The sequence below is a fragment of the Lynx canadensis genome, chromosome B2, assembly GCF_007474595.2.
Source record: "Lynx canadensis isolate LIC74 chromosome B2, mLynCan4.pri.v2, whole genome shotgun sequence".
Taxonomy (NCBI): domain Eukaryota; kingdom Metazoa; phylum Chordata; class Mammalia; order Carnivora; family Felidae; genus Lynx; species Lynx canadensis.
In genome coordinates, this window is record NC_044307.1 from 123857401 (window position 1) to 123876733 (window position 19333).

Below are 19333 nucleotides of genomic sequence, written 5' to 3' on the forward strand. Positions count from 1 at the left end.
TGCTGTGATGGCACATGGAGCTTTTATTGGATCACAAAACCCACCAAGAATCTGATGAAAGCCATGGAGAGTCTCTGCAGAAGAAAAGCACATTCATACAACATTTTGCCTAGATATCCTGAGTCCATTTGCCACGGGCTACAGAGAGTCCATGAACCACAGGTCAAGAGCCCCTGTGTGGGGAGATGGCTCCAAGGGGAGGAACAGAAGATCCCTTCCCACCACCAATGCAGCCACCAGCGCAAGGCGACCAAAGGCTGACTGGGTAACAAATCCTCCAGGTAACTTTTCTTTCCTTACTTTACTGGACCTGTGGAAGGTATTTTCCTCTAAATCTCTGGCTGCTGTGTCTTTACTTCAGATCTTTTTCTATCTACCGTCTGGAACCTAGAACCTGGAACCTGGAATTCTACCCTTCACTTTTTTTATATTTCTTACTCTCCATAGCTGACCTCATTCAAATCTATTAGAGTTAAGTATTTGTAACGTGTGGATAACAAACTATATTTCCAGCCCCGATCCTGTTACATCCGATACCTCCTACATATTCTTGCTGGGAAGCCAGCACTGCAGATTCAACAGTCTAAAAAAACACCTCATCTCTTGCCCATAACAAAAATCAGAGTGCCCTTCCTCAGGGGCCAGGCTTATGTAGCTCTGACTTCCTTTATCTCTCTGTTTATGTATTTATTTTTTAAATTTTCACTGTAGTTAAAAAAAAAAAATAATGCCTGGCCTAAAATTTACCATTTTCACCATTTCTAAGTACACAGTTCAATATTGTTAAGTATATTTGTATTGTTGCTCAACCCCTATTGAGAACTGGTTTTAAAGTTGCAAACTTTTTATAAGTTTCATCTTGCAAAACTGAAACTCTATACCTATGAAACACCAACTCCCCATTTCCCCTCCCCCATTGTCTTTGGCAACGGCCATTCTGCTTTCTGTTTCCATGAGTTGGACTGCTCTAGGTGCCTCATGCAAGTAGAATCATTCAGTAATTGTCTTTTTGAGACTGGCTTATTACTTCACTTAGCATAATGTCCTTAGGATTCATCCATGTTGCAACACGCGTCAGAATTTCCTTCCCTTTTCAGGCTGAATAATATTCCATTGCACGTATATACCACATTTTGTTTATCCATTCGTCAGCGGACACTTGTGTTGCTCCCATCTTGGTTTATTGTAAATAACGCTTTTATGAATGTGGGGGTGCAAATACCTCTTTGAGATCCTGCTTTCAATTTCTTCTTTGGATATATATCCAGAAGAGGAATTCCTGGATCGTATGGTAAGTCTAGTTTTAAATTTTTTGAGGAGCTATTATGCTGTTTTCCATACTGGCTGCACCATTTTATAATCTCACTACCAGTACACAAGGGTTCTAACTTCTTCACATCCTGCCCTTTATCTCAGAAGGTTCACCAAGCCCCCACCTCTACTCTGCTTTCTGCATCATCTCTTTTCTCTTTCCAAAATTCCATTTCCTAATTCATCTAGAGTGGGAGGGCCTCAAAATCAGGTGTTTTACTTTTGTAAACCCAGAACCCAGTACAGGGGTTAGGACATATTAGCCTCTCAAAAAATGTTGGCAGAATGGAAGAGTCATACTACTAGGATTATTTGTATTTATAAGGGAACAAAATAATTTTAAGAATCTTACTTTAAAAGTAATTTAAGAAAGTGCAATTCTAGGTTAAATTAGAACACAAGATTAGCCCTTTTAAATTTTTCTAAAATTATTCTTAAATTTCTTTTATGGTCTCTAAACTGAAAATTAAAAAAAAAAACAATTAAAAAGTTTTATTGTGCTGTTGACTATAATGTCGCTTTTGGGGAGGGAAAATTTCTGATATTTGTTATTATATTTAAACATCTCCTTACATAGCCCTAACTCTGTATGTTTTATCATAAATTTCAATCTTATATATGTATAAAAGACTGAAAAATTTCTCTCCGATAATCTGAATAAAGTAGAAAATTGTAAGCAAATGCAATACTTTGTTATTTTGGACTTTTGTGGTGGCCCCCTGAATACACATCATCAAATCACACATCGTAAAATCTGCAAGTGAGATAGAGCATCTGGTCCTTGTCCTCAAAGACGTAATAATCTAAAGGAGAACTAGAATGCATATGGGAAGAGCCACAAGAGCAGGTACAAAGATAACACGAAATTATAAGCACAAATTAGATGATCTCAGTTATAGACCTAGCAACCTATACCATTCACACGTACATGTATTAGGAATGCTAAAGAGGTAAATAAAGCACATCTGCAGTGACTAGACCCAGTGGTGGTTTAGTCATTGATTGATTCAGAGAAGCAGAAGAGCCTAAGCAGGACTCTGGAGGAGGGGAAAGCCTTGGCTTGGTGGAGAAAGGGGCAGAGGTGTTTGAGAGAAGGAAGTTCAACTGATGGTCCAGAGCCCGCTGAGAAGACTGGAAGGCAGAATGGACTGTCAGGAGAGAGGCAAGTGTCAGGAGAAAGGCGGGGACTCAGGGGGTCCTGTAACGAGTGGGTAGCACTTAAGCCCATGTGTGGGAAACCAGAGCCAGTGCCGGTTTCTAATACGGCAAGATGGGATCAAACAACAATACTATTCCCACTTCCCTACCCGCAGCCACCACCCCAAGTGGTTCCTTCCCCGGAGAATAATCAGACCAAGCTTCTTTAACCCCGGGTATTTCTGATAACAAGTAAGATCACAATCCGTGTCAGTGCAGTGGAAGCTCATGGTACAGAATGCTGGCCATTTTACATTAATGTGGACACAGGGCACATGAGTAGTTCAGCCTCACTGGTAATAGTACCCAGTGCTTTAGCAGTTTAAAAATTTTTTGGGAATGTAGTTGGTATGCCTACATTATCAATTCTCTCTTAGCACTGCCAACATGGTCTCTATGCTCAGCACTTCTCCATCTGGTCACCCACAGCCAGACTGTAACAACAGAGACTCAATGTTGCCAATCATCTGAAGGCTGATTCTTGATGACAAGTGAGAAAACTGCCTGAGAAAAAAACTCCGAAGGGGCTTGCACTGTACTCTGTGTTCTGTGTGCTCTTTTTGGGGGGAGAGAGAAGATTGAATGCTTTCTTTATTTTGTACTTTTTATTTTGAAATACTTTTAGAATAACAAAAAAGTTGCAGAAATGGTACAGAGAGTTCCCGTATATCCTTCAGCAGCTTGCCCCAAACTTGACATCTTACAGAACGGTGGGTCGAGGATCCAAACCAGGAAATGGATGTTGACACACCACAAAGGAATCCACAGACCTTATTTGAGTTTCACCAGTTTTCCCACTGATGTCCTTTTCCTGAACCAGAATCCCACACTGCATTTTGTTACCATGTCTCCTTAGTCCCTTCCAGTCTGAGGTAGTACCCAGCTATTTCTTTATCTCCCACGACCTCACACTTTCGAGGAGTACCATGACCCTCCTCTGGAGTTCGACGTCTTATGTTTAGGTTGAGGCTGTGCGTTTTCTGGGAAGAAAACCACAAAGGTGATGCTGTTCACTACTAAGGGTCTCCCATCAGGAGGTACGGGGTGATGTGTCCTATTACTGGCAATGCTTACCTTGATCGCTTGGTAAAGGAGGTATCTGCTGGTTTCCCCACGGTAAAGTCACTGTTCTCCCTTTGCAATTAGTAAATAATCTTGTGGGTAGATACTACGCAACCATTCAAATATCCTGTTTCTCATTACTCCTGTGCCTACTGATTTCAGCAGCCATTGATGTTTCTTGAGGAATCATTACTGTGCCGTTTGCTGAATGGTGATGTTCTATTTCCCTCATACCTGCTACCTTTATTAACTGGAATTCTGTAAAAAAGAGCTGGCTCTTGGGGCGCCTGGGTGGCGCAGTCGGTTAAGCGTCCGACTTCAGCCAGGTCACGATCTCGTGGTCCGGGAGTTCGAGCCCCGCGTCAGGCTCTGGGCTGATGGCTCGGAGCCTGGAGCCTGTTTCCGATTCTGTGTCTCCCTCTCTCTCTGCCCCTCCCCCGCTCATGCTCTGTCTCTCTCTGTCCCAAAAATAAATAAACGTTGAAAAAAAAATTAAAAAAAAAAAAAGAGCTGGCTCTTTTCCTGCATTTATTTGTGTATTCAATTATTTATATCCGTGTAGACTTACAGATATTTGGTTTATTCTAATATGCTATTATTATTTTATTTTATTGCTCAAATCGTTCTGGCTTACACTTTGGGGAACTCCTTCAAATGGGTGTGGTCTGCGGTGTCCTTTCAAAAACCCTCCATCCATTTTGGCACTTCCTTACTTTTTGGCATCACCAAGCTATTCCAGGCTCACCTGTATTTCCCCTACCCCAGGCCTGGAATCAACCATCTCTCCAGGGAGCACGGATTCCTTTTACTGGAAAATGGTGTTTAGATACTAAGATTTGGGTCCTCTCAGTGGACAGACCCAGGGAATGTATGCACTAATGATGACATACATTTCAACATGTCCTACACATTTTATTTGTGGTGTTCTGTCTAGAAGGAATTTCTAACAAGGGATTGTGAAGACAAGCATTTTTTTTTAACGTTTATTTATTATTGAGACACAGAGAGACACAGAGCATGAGCAGAGGAGGAGTAGATAGAGGGGAAGACACAGAATCCAAAGCAGGCTCCAGGCTCTGAGCTGTCAGCAGAGCCCTACACGGGGCTCGAACTCACAAACGGTGAGATCGTGACCTGAGCCGAAGGCAGACGCTTAACCGACTGAGCCACCCAGGAGCCCCAAGACAAGCATTTTTAATGTAGTTTCTTTGAATCTCAATTGTATAACAAAATCTTTAGGGACATTCAGAAATTTGATGGAACTCTCAACTGCTTGAAATCAATTTCTCTTGTTCGCATATTTCATCATTTATGCACTGGCATACAAATGCATATGGTTTCCCCCTAACCTGGGAGGAATATAAAAAATACTTCCTCTAGTTATTGTCCTCTAAAATTTCCACTTTTTTGGTGGCTCAGTCAATTCCACATTCGGCTCTTGATTTCGGCTCAGGTCATGATTTCACAGTTCAGGAGATCAACCACTGCATCCGGCTCTGTGCTGACAGCACAGAGCCTGCCTGGGATTCTCTTTCTCTCCCTCTCAATCTGCCCCTCCCCTGCCCGCTCATTGGCACTCTCCCCCTCAAAATAAATAAATTAATTTTAAAAAATTCCACTTCTTTTTTAAATGCTTGCAAACAATAATTTTGGTTTTCATTCGAACTTCTAGTAGCCTCAGAGGGACCGATTCCACAGTGGAAGGACAAACAGCTTTCCTTAGCAAACCCTCTTCATAGAGAACGTTCCACACATGGGTTGGGTGACAGCAGAGTGCCAATCCCTGGGACACCCGCTGGAGCAGAAGGAGACATGACTCTCTGCACTCTCCCTGAATTACCAGCCTGTTAACCACAGTGTGAAGGTCAGCGTGCTCTGTAAACTTTCTATTTTGGAAGAATTTTAGATTGACAGAAACATCGCAAAGGTAATACAGAGAATTCCCATATACCTTCCACCCAGCTCCCCCCAGTACATCTTACATAACTATGGCATAGTCATCAAAGCTAAGAAATTAACATTGGTACAATACTATTAACTAAACTACAGGCTTTATTCAGACACAAGTTTTTCACTGATTTTTTTTTTCTATTCCAGGATATCATCCATTGCGTTTAAGTCATCCATTTTTAAAGGGAAGTTTTAAAAAATTAGACTAACAGATAATTTATATGCTAAATATATCAAAGTATAATATCTCACGCCTTTGCTCACTTAAACTACCGTGTTTAACTTCTGCCTATGTCTGTTCCTCTCTAATACACACCTATTCCCCTTCACCCCTCGCATCTTTTCACTATATAACCCCTCTAGAGTACGTTCCTCATATCCAAGACCATCCCAATGATAAGTCATCTAAATATAAGAATCTGTTAACTTCCTTAGAGCATTACATTAGGTTTACACTAGCACGGCTTTCCCAGGGTTCACATCTAACTGCTAGTTATGTGTTTTAGCGCCTTTGTAGAATTTTTTTCTAATTTAAAATTTCTATGCAAATTTTCTACCCTAATCTTTACTTAATCTTGACAAAGGTTTAATATAAAGATGGACCCTAGTGCCCTCACTCACAAAACAAACAAGGTATTCTGAGAGAAGAGAGGGAATCCCACAACTTGGAAGGACTGATGGTGACTTAAAAGTTTGTGGTACCATTTGTAAATAACCTAAATTTTAAGATATTTCATAATTATCTTTTAAATTTCTATTTTAGAGTGGTTTTTTTTTTTTTTTGGTTTTTGCTTTTTATTTAAGTGAGAGAGCATGAACAGGGGAGAGAGGCAGAAGAAGAAACAGAGAGAATCCCCAGCAGGCCCCATGCTCAGCACAGAGCCTGACACGGGGCTCAATCCCACGATCCTGGGATCATGATCTCAGCCAAAATCACGAGTCAGATGCTCAATCGACTAAGCCACCCAGATGCCCCTAGAATGTTTTATAAAACATGTATAAATTAGTATAACATATTTCTAATTTATGTATCTAAATCTGTTTATCTATCTATCTATCTATCTATCTATCTATCATTTCTCTCTCTCTCTCTCTACACACACACACACACACACACACACACACACACACACACATAGAAAAGCTTTGCTTAAAATTTTTCATTAGTGAGTACACTATCAAAGTACTTTGGAAGTATGCCTTAGAACTTGAATGTGTCTCTCACTCCATAAAACCCTATTTCATCAACACTACCCCTTTTGTACCTCCCTGCAAACATAGCTGGGATCTGTCTAGACCAGTGATTTCCAAACCTGGCTGTGTATCAAAATGACCTGGGAGCTGGATTAAAATCAGATTCCTGGGCTTTTTCCCAGCAGATTCTTACTCACTCAGTCTGGGATGGGGCCTGAAAAGCTATAAATTTAAAGAGCTGCTGACATCACTCAATGCACACTGGCAGGTTTGGGAACCACCAGCAAGAGTGTGTTTTGTGGACACAGATAACCGTATACTACAATGTATACGTATTTGGGTCACCTGCACAATTTCCTCTTTCCCCCCATATCCAAATATGCTCTTTAAAAACAAGGAAGCAACCTTCCTCACCCATAGTAAGCGTTTGGCTTGGTGTAGTACATTCCTTAGACTATATGCACTAGATAAAGATTAATTTAGTGGCTTTGAAAAGATTTTTACAAAAGGCTAAGTTGATCTGAAACGCAGTAAAGAAGACACCATAAATGATAGTTGAACAGTAATCTAAAATATCAAACACTAAATATTTGCAAAGTAATTAACTATTTCTGACCTGGCACCAGAATGGTGATGGCTGTCTGCACCGCCTTTCGGATGATACTATCTAAGGCAAACATCCAGTGTGGCTTGATGTTATGATTCCGAAGAACTTTATTGACCTGGAGAAAGAGGGTGACATTTAGTCTACTTTAATTTTTAGTTGCAAATAACCTAGCTGACACAAGCATCTGGATGACATTCTATCAACAAAACAACTATGAGGTTTCTTCACCTTGAACTGTGAGTAATTTCTTTATGTCACCAGAAAACAATAAAAAAGTGCCATTTCAAATTAAAGTCTGGTGACCCCCACGTAAGCAAATCAAAGGCAGTCTGGTTAAATGAAATGTTGCTTCTTCAGGACTCAGAACATGCAACTTCCATTTTTTATGATGACTTCAGATTGGATGATGGAGGTGGTAAAGGAGGAAAAAGGAATCCAAGGGCTTTAAATAAAAATAAACACTGACCTTCAGTGTTGTGACTCTGAGGAGGAAGCTGCTAGAATATTCCAGAAATGCTGTTCACAGTGAAAGTCTGGGTCGTAAGGGTATCTTTCTTTTAGTGACTAAAAATATGCATTATCTTTTAAAAAATAACCTTTATCAGGGGTGCCTTGGTGGCTCAGTTGGTTGAGTGTCTGACTTTGGCTCAGGTCATGGTCGTAAGAGTTTGTGAGTTCGAGCCCCATGTTTTAGCCCTGCATTTGAGCCCTGTGTTTGAGCCCTGCATTCGAGCCCCGCTGCCTGTGCAGAGCCTGCTTATGAAACTCACTTTCTCCTCTTTCTCTGCCCCTACCCCACTTGCACTTTCTCTTTCTCTCAAAATAAATAAATAAAAACTTAAAAAAATAATTATTGGGCATCTGAGTGGCTCAGTCGGTTGGGCATTTGACTCTTGATTTTGGCTCAGGTCATGATGTCAGGGTCAAAGGATTGAGCTCCACACTGAGCTGAGTGTGGAGACTGCCTGGGCTCCCTCTCCCTCTGCCTCTCCCTCACTGTGCGTGCTCTCTCTCAAAAAACTAAAAATAAATAAATAAAATTAAAAAAAAAATAACCATTAGCATAAAGCTAAAAGAGGCTTCTCTAAAATTTGAGTTAACTCCACTAATTGCTGGTCGACATGACCCTCTAAGAAAAGTGGCTATTTTCCCCACAGGGCTCTGACCAGAGATTTTATTAGTTTTTTTTGAATGTTTATTATTTTTTTTTGAGAGAGAGAAACAGAGTGAATGGGGGGGGCAGAGAGATGGGGGGGCAGAGATTTTAGAGGGAGCAAGGGAGATGGTGACCTAGCTTCAAGCCCACGCCAAAAGCTGGGGTTCCAGTTGCTTATTCTTGCCCTTGGCCCCCCATCAAAATCCCCCAGTTTAGGGGTGCCTGGGTGGCTCAGTCTGTTGAGTGTCTGACTCTTGGTTTTGACTCAGGTCATGATCCCAGAGTCGTGGGGTCAAGCCCCATGTGGGGCTCCACACTGAGAGTGGAGCCTGCTTGGGATTTTCTCTCTCTCCCTCTGCCCCTCCCCCTACTCATGCTCTCTCCTTTTCTCTCTCTTATTAAAAAAAAAATCCCCCAGTTTAGAAAGGAGTCAGTCTGAGGAATTCCTCAGAGTAGTTGCTCCCAAAAGGAAGTGAACCACTGCTAGGTTCGCACTTGTTCTAGGAAATCCTTTCAGAATGAGTTTGTTCTGGTACCTTCATTTCTTAAAGAATTTGCCTGCTTCTATGACCAGTGTGGAGTATAGCATTAGGTAACTGGAACATTTCTCTCAAGAGTCCCACACAGAAGATGGAAAAGGATCCTCTAGAACTATGACCCACTCCTCATAGCTCTTCATCAAACAGGGCACATTATTGGGGTTCATTGCCATCCTGGACAGTGATTGAGCAAGAGCAGGTATGTGTGTGTGTGTGTGTGTGTGTGTGTGTGTGTGTGTGTAAGACCCAGGCCCGAGGCCCATGATTAAAACAAATCCACTCTCAATCTGAATTCTACTGGCCAATTTGTTTCCCAGCCTGTAGGCTGGAAGTCAAATGTGTGGGCAAGTGCAAAATCAGTAAATTCTTTCATTCTGTTTGCAGATGGTTAGGTTTCCCTAGTTGCAGTGAAGTGTGCCTTTAGCATTTAATTATTAGTGATGGGCTTTGCCAGTTGCTTTCATTACCCAGGATCTCAGTTGAGTCAGGAGTGCTGTTCCCGTCCACAGGACAGCACAAAGACCAAGAAGCTTACACAGAGTTTCAGAGAACACCAGTGGCCATTGAAGGATTATAATTTGGTTTTAAATGAGAGATCATTTGGTGCACCAAATACAATTGTCAAGGCATCTATGTAGGAGAAATAAACACATTAGGAGTGAGTTAATTTGGGGGATTTAAATACAATTATGCAAAGTGCTTCTATATTTATACCCGAGGCGCCATCAGGAACTCTCTTATTTCAGTCTCCCTCACCCTGTGAAGACCTTCTAGGAGTCACTTCAAGCTTTCTTGCCACAGAGTTCCACAGATAAGTCTTATTCAGGAACAGCATGTTGTGTGTTGAATCAGGGTTTTGAAAGACGGGCTTCTAGTTGGTGTTGCAGAGCAACTCCATTTGAGAGGGCAGAGCCTTCAGCAATCTCTCATTAGATCATTTGGACTGATTTTCATTTAGTGACGAATTAATATGTTTTAAACAAACATGTTTAAAGTGTTGTGCATGGAAACCAGAGAAAAAGTGAAAAAAAGAAAAAGTATTGGTTTTATTTAGCAGTGATCATCCCCATCTGTACCATTGCATTTTTCTCAACGACCACTAGATGGCAGTCCACGTACAGAATTAGAAAGTGAACCACTACAGTGGGCTGTGTGGCTAAAGTTAAAAGAACAAATAGTGGGGCGCCTGGGTGGCGCAGTCGGTTGAACGTCCGACTTCAGCCAGGTCACGATCTCGCGGTCCGTGAGTTCGAGCCCCGCATCAAGCTCTGGGCTGACGGCTCAGAGCCTGGAGCCTGTTTCCGATTCTGTGTCTCCCTCTCTCTCTGCCCCTCCCCCGTTCATGCTCTGTCTCTCTCTGTCCCAAAAATAAATAAACGTTGAAAAAAAAAAAAAAAAAAGAACAAATAGTGACCGGCTACGTGATTTCATAAGCACACAGTTCAGCCACGGGAGCTGTCTGTTAGTTTTGCTATTTCCCACGGTGTTCAATATCACGTGTATCTAGCTTTGGGAGAAACAAGCACATACAACAACAAATCTGCTGTTTAGCAGCTCACAGAGAGGCAACCAACCAGCTCACGCTTAATCATCGAAAAAGACATTCATCAACATTCTTAAAGAAAACAGAACTTATGTCTTATCTTATTTTGCTGATTTTCGTTGGCCGTTTGTGGGAAGACAGCAGCAAAATGTCATACTTACGGCATCTTGAAAACCGAAGAGTACCACCTGAACTTGACTGATGCCATGGCTGTCAAAGTCAAGTTCTAGCTTCAGCTTAGACAGTGTGGTGGCTATGATTTTTCGGTCCGTGGATCTCACAAATTCTCTGAGGCTCGCAATGAGGGTTGTGATGTGTTCCCATTTTAGTTTAGGTTCTTCAGCCCCCTGTGAATAAATTAACCTGTCAGTTGATCTGTGTGGGACACATTAGTCATGAGCCTGCCATTCTCACAGCCCTTGATGGGAACTGGGCTTCAAAGTGCCCCCAGCTAAGGGAAAAAGACCAGATTTGAACTCGATGCTCCACCCCCACCCCCACCCCCCACCCCAAGAATAATCAGACTTTGGGAGGAAGGGTACCTACCCCATATATTGGTGAATAGGTACGATTTAGTCAGATGTAGAGAGCTTTGCCCGAACAGGGACAGGCTGAGGCAATAAAATTCTTGCTCAGAAATTTTAATGGGGGACTAAAGAGAGATCAGACAATGAGCCATAGGATCTTAAGCTCAAAGTCAGTCTAGAGAAATAAGTCCTAAAATAGCAGCATGAGGGGCACCTGTGTGGCTGAGTTGGTTAAGCATCCCACTTTTTTTTTTAAATGTTTATTTATTTTTGAGAGAGAGACAGAGAATGAGTGGTGGAGGGGCAGAGGGAGAGGGAGACAGAATCTGAAGCAGGGTCCAGGCTCTGAGCTGTCAGCACAGAGCCCAACGCGGGGCCCGAACTCATGAACCGCGAGATCATGACCTGAACTGAAGTCAGACGCTCAACTGACTGAGCCACCCAGCACCCCCGCAACGGACTCTTGATTTAGGCTGTCATGATCTCATGGTTCACGAGTTCAAGCCCCACATGGGGCTCTCTGCTGTCACCATGGGGCCTGCTTGGGATCCTCTGTACTCCCCTCTCTCTCCACCTCCCCAGCTAGTTCTCTTTCTCTCTTTAAAAAATAATAAACTTAAAACATTTTTTTTTTAAATAGCAGGAGTACATCTAGTTATAAGGAAGGAAGGAGAAGCAATAGCATTGAGAATGACAATCTACGTGGAGAGGAGAAGGGAATGCGCAGAAATAAAAATGGCACACCATGAGGGCCAAGAGCAGCCAAACCCAAGAAAGGACGGACAAACTCCTGGCAAGTGAAGGCCCTCAGAATCACTCACTAGTTTCAGTCTCTGTGAGGTTGGGCTAGGCACCATCGCTGGAATACCTGAAGATGCCCCCCTCCTTCACTGGTACATGAGGCAACCTACAATGTGCCCCCAGAACTGCAACTGCCCTTGAAGTGTGTCAATTCCTTTCAACCACAAGGGGCTCACTTCAAGGGTGCCTGGGTGGCTCAGTCGGTTAAGCTCAGGTCATGATCTTGCAGTTTGTGAGTTCGAGTCCCGTGTCAGACTCTGAGCTGACAGCCTGGAGCCTGCTTTGGATTCTGTGTCTCCCTCTCTCTCTGCCCCTTCCCTGTGCTCATACTCTCTCTCTCTCTCTCTCAAAAATAAACAAAAAAAATTTTTTTTAAAAAGGGGGGTGCCGACTTCAAACTCCACGCTTAAAATAATTGCTTACCCACCAACGAGGCCATTAGTTGTAAGAATGAACCAATGGACAATATTTTTACATTTTAAAAATATAATACGATAATTAAACACATTCCTTCTGTCAAGGTGAATTTTTCTACTTTGTGCAAGGAACCTTGTTTCTTTAAAGGAAAGATAGTAGGGTGTTACTTATCCTCATTTAACTTCAAGAAACAAGATTTTTATTATATTCATTTCTATCTCCTAGTGCACATTTTGTTACTACACCATAAAAGTTAAATTCCTCAATTGGGCTGTGAAAATTACAATTTCTAGGATTCTATTAAAATTAAATAAATGTACCATCAAGTTCTTTCTCTCAGTATATTTTCATTTGGGGAGCTCTCTCTCATGTTTATGTTTTCCTGAGAAAAGATTATATTGAAAATCTTGAAAGCTGTCATTAAGGGAATTAAAACCAGACTGGGAACAATTACAAACTTTGTTTCTTTTCTTACCGCCAACTAAATTACACCCAAAGTAAAGATTCACAGGCAATATCATAATAACATGAAAATATGTTCAAGAAGAAAAATGTGAGTTATTCAGAAGTTGGAAGCTTATCTTAGTGACAAGTCAGATACATGTTTGCCAGCAGATGAAACAGCAAACATTTTCCTGACATTAGCTTTGTTTTCACAATAGAAAAACATGTTGCTTCCGGTCTTTTGGACGTGTGTGCCACTGTCCTACAGAGGAACGCTGTCGACTCTGGCAAATGTTTTCTGTCTGGGGTATTTCATTCACTTACATAATCGGTATTTCTGTTCTAACTCCTGTGTTCATGTGCACTCATCAGCATGCCTACACAAATGAGCATCTCGGGTACCAGGGAGCCTGATTCAGCGTCAGAAGGTGCCATCTGACAGGTGTGCCTTTCCTAGCACTCGGTACCATCCAGATTCTTCCGCAAAGGTGCTCTCTAGTCTTTATCCTTTAAACCTTCTCAAAATGATGAGTGAGCTTCAGAAGGATGTTACAGGTTGAAAGGGCTTTTGTGGGCTGGTTTGGGGACCTGACCAACATCTCCATGCTTGGTCTTGTTACAAAAGGGCAGGCTTACATGTAAAGATGCGTCTAGAGATATTTAAGGCAATGAAAATAATTATTTCCATCTGGTTGTAGAAAAAACTGAAAGAGATGAGACAACTAGGATTAGCTTGCTTGATAACGGTCACAGCAGCAATAATAATAGTAACATGTGTGACACACTCTGTATTATTATCTCAATTGCTCATGGTCTTAGTTATTCCCTACAGAAACTCCATGAGGTAGATACCAGCGTTCCTCTGTCGTATAGATTGGGAAATTCAGCCTCGGAGTAGTTAAATCACACAGCCTGGAAGTGGTGGGGCCAGGCCTCAAGCAGAGGCAAGCTGAGGCTGAGCCCAGGGTCCTAATAATTGCATTCTTCTGCCCCCCCATCAGCTGGAAGAGCCGGCAGTAAGCCTAGATTGGGACCTGCTCTACCTCTAGGCCACCATGTGACGTCACAGCATCCTTAGCGATACATTCAGAAGGACCCTTGCTATCACTGGGTGATTCGGGATTTAGCATGTGATTCTGACTCACAGTTTCTCACCGGTCCCTTCAGGCGGGTGCACCAGCACATGCCGTCTGATGGTTGCTGTTAAGAGTATTTTTCTTTCTCCTTCTATGGAAAACATTCAAGTGTGCATGAAAAAAACAGGAAGTCACAGACAATTAAATAGGATTAACCAACGGCGAAATTTAAGACTTTCAGCACAGTCATGGAAGTGAAGTCTCCTGCCAGGCTCTGTGCTGAGAGCTGGGACCCTGACAATGGTCACGGCAGTCCTGCCTGGTGGACCTTCAAACTCCCCAAACAAGCAGACACTTTCTGCGCTGGAGGAGCACATCCTTTGGGGTGATGATGAGATTTGGGCAATGCCCGCATTCCCCATGTTTCTGACCTCCGACAGGCACCTTGCACTAGTGGCCGCCGTGCGGAGAAGTCTTCACAGCGGCTAACGGTGATTTCCTTTCCTTCCCCACCTAAAGCACCAATCCCTCCCCTGCTTTATGTTTCTACCAGCACTGGTCACCGTGTGGGAGCTGTCACCCAGGGAGGAGAACGGTGTGGTGGTTAAGAGCACGGGGCCTGGAGCCAGACTGTGGGGGTCTAAATCCTGACTCCGTTGCTTAGGGCTGTGTGGCCTGGGCAAGTTACTCAACAACTCTGTGCCTCTGTGTCCGCTTCTCAAAACGAGGATGCTAACAGAACTATCACTATAGTGCTATTGCCATGGGGATTAAATGAGTGAATACACATGAAATACTAAGAACAATACTTGGCTCATGCAAAATGTTTGCTCTTATTACGCCACACGGAATATATTACTATAGGTTTACTATTCATACTATATATTATAACTGTATGTGTGGCTATATACATTGCTACTACTACTATATCTTTACTAATTTTTATTGTTTTTTCTTCCCACTACAATGTCAGCTGCAATGGGGTACATTTTCTTACAGTTTTGTTCACTGTAGTATCTACAGCACACAGACGAGTGATTGTCATTCAGTAGAAGGTTAATACGTATTTGCTGAATGAATGAACGACTTCCAGTTGCTGCCCAGATGCACCTTTCATCTGAATCTGGTTCCCCTTCTGGGGCACCTTGGGTGGCTCAGTTGGTTAAGTGTCTGACTCTTGATTTTGGCTCAGGTCGTGATCTCGAGGCTCATGAGATAGAAAGCCCTGTGTTGGGCTCTGCTCTGAGAGCGTGGCGCCTGCTTGGGATCCTCTGTCTCCCTCTCTCTCTGTCCCTCCCCCACACTCACTCTCTCTTTCTCTCGAAATAAATGAACTTAAAAATTTTTTAAATTTGGTTCCCTCGTCCTTGAATGACCAGAGTGAGCAGAAGGAAAGGCAAGAGAGAAAGCTACAGGTTCAAGACTGCTCCCGTCTCCTCCACACCCCCCACCATTCCTGTGCAGAGTCCTGGGTACTCACTCTACCCCCAGCCCAGAGCCCCAGCTGCCCCCCAGCCCAGAGCCCCTCCTTTCTGGGCCTCAGAATAACCGCTCGAGACAGCTTTCCTTTAGGACCCAAGCAGGGTTTTCCCAGAAATGCAGATGGCATTCATTTCAGGTCTTGTACCCAGAGACCCTGCTGGCACATATGTGGCCTTTGTCCCTTCTTATGGGATCAAAAGAGGTGGGCATTAGACAATTGCTAAGGTGACAGAATCAGCAGAGGAACTTAGTGGGGTTCTCAAGACAAAGACAAGAGCCAAGGAAGAGAGTGTTGCTCCATTTAACTCCCAGGACAAGCTGAGACCAGATAGACCGTTGGCCTGAGAGACAAACTTGATGTGACTCCTCCAGCTCCTTTTGCAGCTGTTTTCCCAAGACAGAAGGCAGGGAAGAAGGTATGCGCAGGGGAGACAGATGGTGGCCACCGGAGCCAGAGCAGGGAGACACGTCCCTGACGCCTATGCAACTAAAAGAAAACACCAAGTGTCATGTCTGCAACCGAGCATGTCTGTGGAGGCTTATACCCTCAAGAGACCTGAGCTTCCGCTCCAAACACAGGAGGCATCACCAGAGGCTTGGAGCTGGGGGACACCCTGCTTCTACTGGGACAAATTTGGGGAGGGGATTCTTCCTCGTATCTACAGATATGCAGAATCCCAGGGAACATATTTTCCCAGATATTGGGGACTGAACTGGCCCCCGCCCCACCACTGGCCCTAATTGACACATAGAAGCCCTAACTTCCCATGTGACTGTATGTGGAGAGAGGGTCTTTAGGAGGTAATTAAGGTTATGTGAGATCCTATCAGTGGGGCCCTAATCCAATAGGGCTAGTGTTCTTACAAGGGGAGGAAGAGACACCCCCCCCAGGGTGCACAGGGATAGAAGGCTGGGGGAGGACATGGCGAGAAGGTGCCACTTCAAGCCACGGGAAAAGGCCTCAGGAGAAACCAAACCTGCCAACACCCTGCTCTTAGACTTTCAGTCTTCAGAAGTGTGAGAAGCAAATTTGCTGTTGAAGCTACTCAGTCTGTGGTATTCTGTTAAGGCAGCCCCAGCAAACGAATACAAGAGGGAATAAGGGTTTGAGCGGCTTTGTTTTTTCATCGCATATGCGGCCTTCTGACACACTACATAATTTACTCATTATTGCCCGTCACCCTCTGTCCATCTGAATATAGCCCCACAAGCAGGGGGGCCCTTGTGTGTGCAGTATTTTCCTAAATGCTCAGAGGAGACTGGCAGGGAGCCCTGTGCCACTGTCCGAATTATCAAGTCATGTGGCTCAATGCATGTTGAATTGATAACTGAATTGATAAACAGATTGAATTCATAAACAAATGAACGAAGGGTCACAGTGACTTGTAGCTCGTTGGAACTTGACCAACACGGAAAGTGTGCTTGTGACTTACAAATAGTTATGTTCAGAAGTGTGGTTTCTAGGGGCACCTGGGTGGCTCTGTCGGTTACGCGTCCGACTTCGGCTCAGGTCATGATCTCACGGTTTGTGAGTTCAAGCCCAGAGTTGGGCTCTGTGCTGACAGCTGAGAGCCTGGAGCCTGCTTCAGATTCCATCTCTCCCCCTCTTGCCCTCTGTCTCTTTTTCTCTCTCACAAATAAATAAAAAAAATTTTTTTAATGTGGTTTCTACATCGGAGATTTGCTTTTTTTCCTGTCTGGGGGAGGCAGGTTTCATCCTCAAGAGCCCTACAGTTCCTTCCTGTCTCCACATGGCCTGTGACAGTTCCGAGGTGTGATGACACAGTGAAAGTATGCAAAGTCTGGAAAACCAAGTATCCATGAGAGGTGTTACCTGAGCCAAAGATTCCATTAAGTTCCTCACAACTTTGTCTTGGTCTTCGGTCAGGATCCTGTGAAGAGTGGCCCGTCTCTCACTGTCCTTCCTCAGCATAAAGAATCCAGAATCTTTCTCTTCAGGGGAGGGTGGAGCGCTGTGGTCTTCGAAATTTTCGTCTGGAATGCTGTTAAGAATTTAATGCAGCATAAATCACGGTGTCCTTTATAAAATGACACATGACGTACTTCTTTCACCCAAAGTAAGTCAGGTCTTTACCCCAGAAAGAGTGTCCGTATTCCTTTTACGTCTCGCTCTCCACAGGATTTGGCTCTCGTCTTGAAAGAGAAGGGATCCACCTTCAACTCCGTGTCCGGAGAAACCGAGCCGTATTCGCTGCTGCTGCTGGTGTCCTCCACCAAGACGGGCACGGGCAAGGATATGCTTCTAAGATACTCTGCTTATCACGAGAGGGGGAAACGCTCATTCATGCTTTTAGAAATGTATGCATGCCAGGGGCACCTGGGTGGCTCAGTTGGGCAAGCGTCCAACTTCAGCCCAGGGCATGATCTCATGGTCCGTGAGTTCGAGCCCCGTGTCAGGCTGGGCTCTGTGCTGACAGCTCGGAGCCTGGAGCCCGCTTCGGATTCTGTGTCTCCCTGTCTCTCCGCTCCTCCCCCACTTGCACTTGGTCTCTGTCTCTCTCTCTCTCAAAAGTAAATAAACATTGAAAAAAAATTTACACATACTAAACACGCACCAAAAGAGAGCAATATTCATTGTCAAGTGTGGCACTGCAATGACTAGTAAAATTATGCTACCTAAGAGGACGGTCATGGATCCTAATTTCTCCCCGTGCTCCATGTCCAATCCCTGGGGGGGTTGGGAGGGTGGGCAAGGTCAAGGTCTCCCAGGCCCTGAAAGGAATACGTCAGGGCTGTGAAAAAGTAGAAGCACCAGACCCAGAGGTCCTGCGTTCCAATCTCCTCATTTCTATTGACCACCTGCCAGACATTAGGAAGGCAATTTAAGGGTCTCAGTTCTCATGTCTATAAATAAAGGACCAAATTCATATTTTTTATTTAATTTTTTTTTGGGGGGAGAGCATAAGCAGGGGCAAGGCAGAGAGAGGGGGACAGAGTATCTGAAGTGAGTTCTGCACTGACAGGCTGACGGCAGCCAGCCCTATGTGGGGCTCAAACTCATGAACTGCGAGATCATGACCTGAGCCAAAGTCAGATGCTCAACTGACTGAGCACCCAGGTACCTCCAGATTCCTATTTTTTAAACCATGTTCCTCACAGGCTTAAGGGTCCACCTTAGCATCTCGGGGCTGCCTTAGTTGGGTTGAGTGAATAGGATTCTGTGATTCTAGAATACGAGTTCCAAACGTTTTGCCCAAAACAGATGTGCTCTATCAGTCTTATATATCAGGGTTCTGTTTAAGGATTCATATGAAAAAGGGTTCTTTGCCAAACACGAATTGTGGAAACCATTAGACTATGTGATCTCTTAGGTCTTTCCCAGTTCTCAGGTACTGTGAGTCCATAGTGAACATGGGCTTTTATTTTGGAGGAGACTGACCTGGCACAGTAGGAATTGCCAACATATCATCAAATATTGATTTGAAAGAAAGTAATTTTTTCCAGAATCATCCTTCCCTAACAAGTGTCCCAATACTACAAAAGGCCTTACTAAAGAAGGCAGATATAAAATTATAAAAAAGGAAAGCCACTGTTGCCTAGAATCCCTTTTTTACCTAATTCGTCTTGGGCTGGGCTGAATCAACAACTGCCCCAGTATCAAAGACATGGGATGGTCAGTCAGCAAGTGGTCAAGTGGCCTCTCGACTCTGTCTGCTGTGACTGCAAATCAATAATGATTCGCAGCAAGGGGGGGTGGCGGTAGGCCATGACAATGATCAGACAGATGGACGTGTTTGAGAAGCACTCATCTGATTTACAAACACAGGAAAGCCAGACAGACCTTTTCTTTCTTTTCTTCCTTCCCTTCCTCCAACTATTATCAGACTCTATCCCTTATGATTCCATGTATATGTGTGTGTGTGTGTGTGTGTGTGCGTGTTTTATTCTGTTATATATATAACTGTAAGAAAATATACCAAAGAACGCATATTATTAATGGTAGTTATTTCCACAAGATGTGATTTGGGGTGATTGTGATTTTCTTTCATTTTTCCAAAATTTTAAA

The 19333-nt window shown here is 43.6% G+C and overlaps 1 protein-coding gene across 3 annotated transcripts in view; it reads right to left on the reverse strand.

Annotated features, from left to right (window-relative positions):
• MAP3K5 (mitogen-activated protein kinase kinase kinase 5) overlaps positions 1-19333 on the reverse strand; it is a 207747-nt gene that overhangs the window by 11087 nt on the left and 177327 nt on the right. For 2 of the 3 annotated variants that reach the window (XM_030316419.1, XM_030316421.1), the window contains 4 exons: positions 17402-17582; positions 17141-17309; positions 10721-10906; positions 7331-7436 (listed from right to left, as the gene is read on the reverse strand). In XM_030316419.1, coding sequence (XP_030172279.1) covers positions 7331-7436; positions 10721-10906; positions 17141-17309; positions 17402-17582 — 642 coding nt within the window. The remainder of the gene's footprint in view (positions 1-7330; positions 7437-10720; positions 10907-17140; positions 17310-17401; positions 17583-19333) is intronic. The other variant, XM_030316420.1, reaches the window with a different exon arrangement.